The sequence below is a fragment of the Nansenia antarctica genome, assembly GCF_963989245.1.
Source record: "Nansenia antarctica genome assembly, chromosome: 19".
In the NCBI taxonomy this organism is placed as follows: Eukaryota; Metazoa; Chordata; class Actinopteri; order Argentiniformes; family Microstomatidae; genus Nansenia; species Nansenia antarctica.
Window position 1 is genome coordinate 23,629,714 of NC_137692.1, and position 6,279 is coordinate 23,635,992.

The following is a 6,279-nucleotide window of genomic DNA, read 5'->3' on the forward strand; positions in this document are numbered from 1 at the left end:
GAACTCAAATCCTCAAGTATATCCTTCTTCTTCTTCTTCTTCTCAGTTTGGCGGTTTGCGACCAACGTAAGGCGCATTACCGCCCCCTACCGGCCTGTGTGTGGACGGTATCAGTATATCCAGCTGCAGTGAAGATTGGTTATTGAAGAGAGAATCTACAGTGTCTAAAATATGGGTCGTTATATCACAGCGCCACACCGAGGTTAAAGTGCGTATTACAACAATTATCACTGCATACACTCCATTGCGTTGTTGCTGAAATGAAAGTAAAAGTTAAACTCTCTGTAGGCAGTCAACAACCCGAATGGCGCTTGAGTTCTCCTAACGAGAACTTTCTCCCAATGAAACATTATGAAATTAATCTTCAGTATTCTTCTCTGCTTACTTCTATGCGCAGGTAGGTAGGCCTACCTGTACCTGTGACTGTTCTGTGTGTTTGCGCCGACGGTTTCACCCTCTGCTTCATTCAGCCCATTTCTAGTTCACTGTCCTCGACGTGAATGAATTGATGTTAATAAGTTCCTAGTTGCTTTTTAAAACATTTTATTATATAAAATTGGGCTGAAGTGAGTCTATTATCATGACATGATCGAATTGTACAGGTGCAACTCAAAAAATTTGAATATCGTGCAAAAGTTCAGTTATTTCAGTAATTCAACTTAAAGGGTTAAACTTAGATATTATATAGACTCATTACATGCAAAGCGAGATATTTAAAGCCTTTATTTGTTATAAATTTGATGATTATGGCTTACAGCTTATGAAAACCCCAAATTAAATATCTCAGACATTTTTAATATTACATGAAATCAATAAGAAAAGGATTTTAAATACAGAAATGTCAGCCCTCTGAAAAGTATAATCACGCATATGTACAATGCAATGAGTCTGTATAATATGTAAGTTTAACCCTTTAAGTTGAATTACTGAAATGAATGAACTTTTGCACAATATTCTATTTTTTTTAGTTGCACCTGTATTTTAAAATGCTGTCGACTACTCATCTCTTCAAGCCAAGTCAAATCAAACTGTATTGATCATATGCACAGGAGGATACATCATGTCAATTGATACAATGAAATGCTTTGACATTATTTTTGCAAGCTTCCTCTAAAGTCTAAACCATTTAAGTATCAGCTACGAAATCTTCTTCTACGTTGACAGGTGTGAGTCTCCAGGTGTTCCCCCAGGTGTCCTGGCTGCCCTGTCAGCTGAGAGATGAACATCTGTTCGTGGGATCAGAAGGTCACAACGAGACTAGGTTCTTCCACAGAGAGGCTGGACTGCAGTTTGGCCATGCAGGAGACAGTGCTGTACATCCAGATATCATCACCTTCCTGGTTACAAGTGAGTTAGTTAGAGAGCTATGTATGGATACAGAAAACCTGTGGAGGTAAAAAAAAAAAATACTGACTGGTATCAAAAACACAAGTCTGACAACCAATTTCTACCTCCACCAGCCTGCCCTGCAGCAAACTCTGAATGACGAATGACGTCCATTTAGGACAATTCAGTTGTTAAGTCGTGACGTGTTTCCGGGTCCAACGTTGGCTGAGGCGCTCTCTTCGAAATGCCTCAGTAATAATAATAATTCATTATATTTGTATAGCGCTTTTCCGAGGCTCAAAGACGCTGACAAATATGGGAAAAACGGGAAAGTGCTGCGTCCCTTGTTGTATGAATAGATCCCAGTCTAGAAAACGATTGAACTGTCATTCTACCGCTGTAGTACACTGGTACTCTGGTGCTGTAGTGCACTGGTACTCTGGTGCTGTAGTACACTGGTACTCTGGTGCTTTAGTACACTGGTACTCTGGTGCTGTAGTACACTGGTACTCTGGTGCTGTAGTACACTGGTACTCTGGTGCTGTAGTACACTGGTACTCTGGTGCGGGGAATTTCTGGTTTGGACCCGGAAATTGCTAAACGTCACGTATGACGTCAGACTTAACAACCGAATTAACCTGTCCTCTTGACTGCTACCTCCAGCAGTCTCCACTGAATTCTATCTTCTTCTTCAGGCTCCAAGGTGGACATGCGGAGGTATGTGGAGGGGGCAGGTGTGGACCAGGTGGAGTGTGAGATCCACAGGTACAGCACAGAGGGGATCCAGATGCGGTGGCCAGCATTAGGAGCTACGGAGCAGGACCTGTGGTTCACCTGTCTGCTGAAACACGCCGACGGCCTCTTTGTCATCAGCACCTTCCTCAGACACGCCCCCGTCACGCCGACACCTGACCAGGCAGACTACCACAGCTGGCCCGCCATCGGAGACAGAGACACCATAACTACCTCAGGTAACGTGTTAGTAATCTCTCTCTCTCTCTCTCTCTCTCTCTCTCTCTCTCTCTCTCTCGTGCGCGCACGCTCTCGCTCTCTCTCTCTCTCACTCTATCTCTCTCTGTCTGTCTCTCTCGATCTCTACCTCTCTATCTCTCTCTCTCTCTGTCTGTCTGTCTCTCCCTCTCTCTCTATCTCTCTCTCTTTCTATCTCTGTCTGTCTCTCTCTCTATCTCTCTCGCTCTCTCTCTCTCTCGTGCGCGCACGCTCTCTCTCTCTCTCTCTCCCTCTCTTTCCCTTCCCCTCTGTTTCTCTCTGTCTTTCACTCTCTCACTGTGTCTGTGTCTGTGTCTGTGTCACTGTGTCTGTGTCTGTGTGTGTGTGTGTGTGTGTGTGTGTCTGTGTCTGTGTCTGTGTCTGTGTCTGTGTGTGTGTGTGTGTGTGTGTGTGTGTGTGTGTGCATGTCTGTGTGTGTGTCTGTGTCTGTGTCTGTGTCTGTGTCTGTGTGCGTGTGTGTGTGTGTGTGTGTGTGTGTGTGTGTGTGTGCGTGTGCATGTCTGTGTGTGTGTAGCTGTGATGGCGGTCCTGACTCGTTCGCCCTCCCTGCGTGTCGGCCTGAAGACAGACCAGAAGCTCCACTGTCAGTTCACCGTCGACCACAAGGGGGCAGACCTGAGTGTGGAGTGGCGCTTGCAGCGACGCGGGGAGAGAACCACACTGTACAGCTACTCCAGCCGGTCAGGGAAGGTGCAGGGCAGCGGGGTGGGGGTGAGGGGTCTCACCACCGGGGGGGACGCGTCCCTGACCCTCCCCTTCATCAAGGAGAACCATGAGGGGACCTACATCTGCTCCGTCAACGTACCCCCTCTTTACGCCAGCCTCGACATCACCCTGCAGATCCAAGGTAACCCCCCCACATTTAATATTTGAAGAAGAACAGGGGATCTCTCTCTCTCTCTCTCTCTCTCTCTCTCTCTCTCTCCAGGGTATCCGCGGTGTCTTGAAAAGTATTCAAAGTTGATAAATCCATTTTGGGAAAATCAAGACCCTTAATAAGTATTAAAAAGTCTTATCACGATTTTATGAGGTCTTGAATTTTGTAGGTATTTTTCTGAATTAGACTCCGTCCAAAGAGTTTGAGTCCTAAAAACCTTTAGTTAAAGTTCGTGAATTTATTCGTTTTATTAAAAAACAAAGATGAATTCTGTTGTATGATAGTGGTCTAGTCTATTGCAAACTAAAACTGTTAAGTTAAAGGCGTCACTGATGTAAACGGTTACAGCTCGAAGTGGCGGTGAGGTCTGGGAAAATATTGACAAGGTCTTTAAAAAAAGTCTTAGAAAGGTATTGAAATGAACCTCAAGATTCCTGTATATATCCTGAGTAGGTAACATAGACACGGCTGTTCTAGTGTCAACTGTCACTTAGTGAATAACCAAATTTACTATAAGAAGAAGCCAAGCAACAACATTGTTTAAATCCAGGTCCACCTCAGTAACACGACATGCTTCCCTCAGAGCCCCCCCGCGTCTCCCTGAACGTGGGCTCTACCGTGTCGCTCCAGGAAGGGGGGGAGCTGAAGCTGGTGTGTGAGGCGGAGGGGTACTACCCTCTGGACGTAGACATGGGGTGGCTGAGGGAGCCGGTCGGGGGGGGTCTACTTCCTCAGACGATGAAGACTGTCCTGTACTCGAGCCACCGCCGCCACCAGGACGGAACCTACTCCCTGTCAGCCTTCTTCCTCCTAAAGGCCTCGCTGCAGGTGTGTGTGTCACTACCCATCTTCCATCGTAGACTGAAGACCCATCTCTTCAGGTTACACCTTAACTGCCCCTCAGCACTACGTCTCCTAAAGACACCCGCTTTCCCCTCTACTGTGTCCCTAAAAACTTCTATTGCCCCCCTTGTACTGTTTCTCTGTTTCTCCAGTGTCAAAAAAAAGGTTTAGAAGAAGGTGATAGGAGAAGGTTTTTCCTTCTATCAATGGCCCCGGGCCTGAGCTGGATTACTCTTCCTGCTACGACTGATGGATTTATGATTCACTTGCTTAGTATTCAAATGTATTGATTGTAAGTCGCTTTGGAATAAGGCGTCTGCTAAATGCCAACAATGTAAATGTAAATGTAAATGTGTGTGCGTGTATGCATGTGTGTGTGTGTGTGAGTATGTATGCATGTGTGTGTGTGTGTGTGTATGTGTGTGTGTCCATGTGTGTGTATGCGTGTGTGTGTGTGTGTGTGTGTTGGGGACACAATTCATGACAGCGGTACCACAAAGGTAGCAGATCGCATGGGACACGACACCCTCAGGCCTTCGCCCTCTGACCTAAACACCACCTCCCTTCTGTCTCTGTGTGTGTCACTCTCTCTCTCTCTCTCTACAGGACACGGGGAGTCGTTACTCCTGCAGAGTGTTCCACGCTGCCCTCCGTATGCCCGTTCGCAAGAGCTTCACCCTCACTGTCACTGGTGAGATGACGACTGCCGCACGCACACACACCAGAGGAGGCTGGTGGAGGTAGAGAGGATCAGAATGCATGGAATGGAATCAGGAATAGTATAGTTAGTATATGTATTTGATACCAATTCTTATTCCTTTCCATGTATTACAATGAGCCCGTCCTCCGATTTCTACCTCCACCAGCCTCCACTGTTTTGCATGGTGTGTTTTATAAGAGTTAGCTGATGTTTGTGTGGTATGTTTTATAAGAGTTTGCTGATGTTTGTGTGGTGTGTGTTCCATCAGAGCCTGGCAGCTGGATGTTTGTCGCCTTAGGATTCATGCTGCTCATGGTGGCCATCTTGTGTGTGATGATGTATTACTTGAGCTCAGGTGAGTCTCTCTCTCTCTCTCTCACACACACACACACACACACCCACACACACACACACACACACACACACACACACACACACACACTCATGGCACCAGTCACTAAGTCATGACCTGGGATGAGTCTGTTGAGCTCAAGTCAATGAGAAATGAGTATGATTATTGTTTGACTGAGAGTACAACTTTGAACTCTTTTTCTTTCACAGTAAGGAAAGATGCAAATAAGGTAAGATATCTGAAAACAAAATACTACAAATAAATAATTGTGTCAAAAGTAAAGAGCCAAAATTATTGTAATGAATCCTCATTACTTACTGTTCCAAATGTGTCTGTTCTCCAGTCATCTTAAAAAGAATACTGCTAAAGAGTGTGTGAGAGTGTGTGAGTGTGTGAGTGTGTGAGTGTGTGTGAGTGTGTGTGAGTGTGTGAGAGTGTGTGTGTGTGTGTGTGAGTGTGTGTGAGAGTGTGTGAGAGTGTGTGAGTGTGTGTGAGAGTGTGTGAGTGTGTGAGTGTGTGAGTGTGTGTGAGTGTGTGTGTGAGTGTGTGTGAGAGTGTGTGAGAGTGTGTGAGTGTGAGTGTGTGAGAGTGTCTGAGAGTGTGTGAGAAGGTGTGTGAGAGTCTGAGTCTGATCTACTTACTATATGCATGGATATGTGACTGCTGATTCCCTGCTCATTGTGTGTGTGTGTGTGTGTGTGTGTGTGTGTGTGTGTGTCCGTGTGTGTCCGTGTGTGTCCGTGTGTGTGTCCGTGTGTGTGTCCGTGTGTCCCCGTCCGTCCGTCCATCCTGAGCAGAGGAAGCCCTACTGAGAGAAGGTACCAGAATGCAACAGCTGGTCACCATGACGACAGACAGTCCACTGCAACCATCTTCTATCCACTCTTCCTCCCCCCTCCCCTCCTCTTCTTCCTCCTCTCGTTTTTCTGGATTCTATGATGATGTTTATCTGAAGGGATTTGGGGTGTGTGTGAAGTTGATCATTCTGTGTACATTTAAGCAATATCACACGAGAGGGAGGCTGTTATACTGAATATCAGCACGGCTGTGATTGGGTCGTAGGTACGAGGTAGTAACCTGAACACAACATGTAGTCTAATTAACGGTCATTTAGTAGAACACCTGTGCGGCGGAGTGATACATATAGTTAAAAGTCCCAGTGCTGTCATA

At 46.1% G+C, this 6,279-nt stretch overlaps 1 protein-coding gene across 1 annotated transcript; it reads left to right on the forward strand.

The window, feature by feature from the left end:
* Nucleotides 1-272: 272 nt before the first annotated feature.
* dhrs13b.2 (dehydrogenase/reductase (SDR family) member 13b.2) lies at nucleotides 273-6,032 on the forward strand. The gene is made up of 9 exons (XM_080549254.1): nucleotides 273-397; nucleotides 1,165-1,347; nucleotides 2,022-2,297; nucleotides 2,852-3,184; nucleotides 3,798-4,042; nucleotides 4,664-4,748; nucleotides 5,026-5,112; nucleotides 5,319-5,338; nucleotides 5,907-6,032. Exons 1-9 carry the CDS (start codon nucleotides 352-354, stop codon nucleotides 5,919-5,921), a joined length of 1,290 nt encoding a protein of 429 aa, XP_080405380.1. The 5' UTR covers nucleotides 273-351; the 3' UTR covers nucleotides 5,922-6,032.
* The last annotated feature ends 247 nt before the right edge of the window (nucleotides 6,033-6,279 follow it).

Excerpts from the sequence above, each read along its gene's own strand:
- dhrs13b.2 (XM_080549254.1), top strand. The coding sequence starts at position 352 with ATGAAATTAATCTTCAGTATTCTTCTCTGCTTACTTCTATGCGCAG. Across the intron at positions 398-1,164 it reads CTGCTTACTTCTATGCGCAG|GTGTGAGTCTCCAGGTGTTC; the intron begins GTAGGTAGGCCT and ends CTACGTTGACAG. Across the intron at positions 4,749-5,025 it reads CTTCACCCTCACTGTCACTG|AGCCTGGCAGCTGGATGTTT; the intron begins GTGAGATGACGA and ends GTGTTCCATCAG.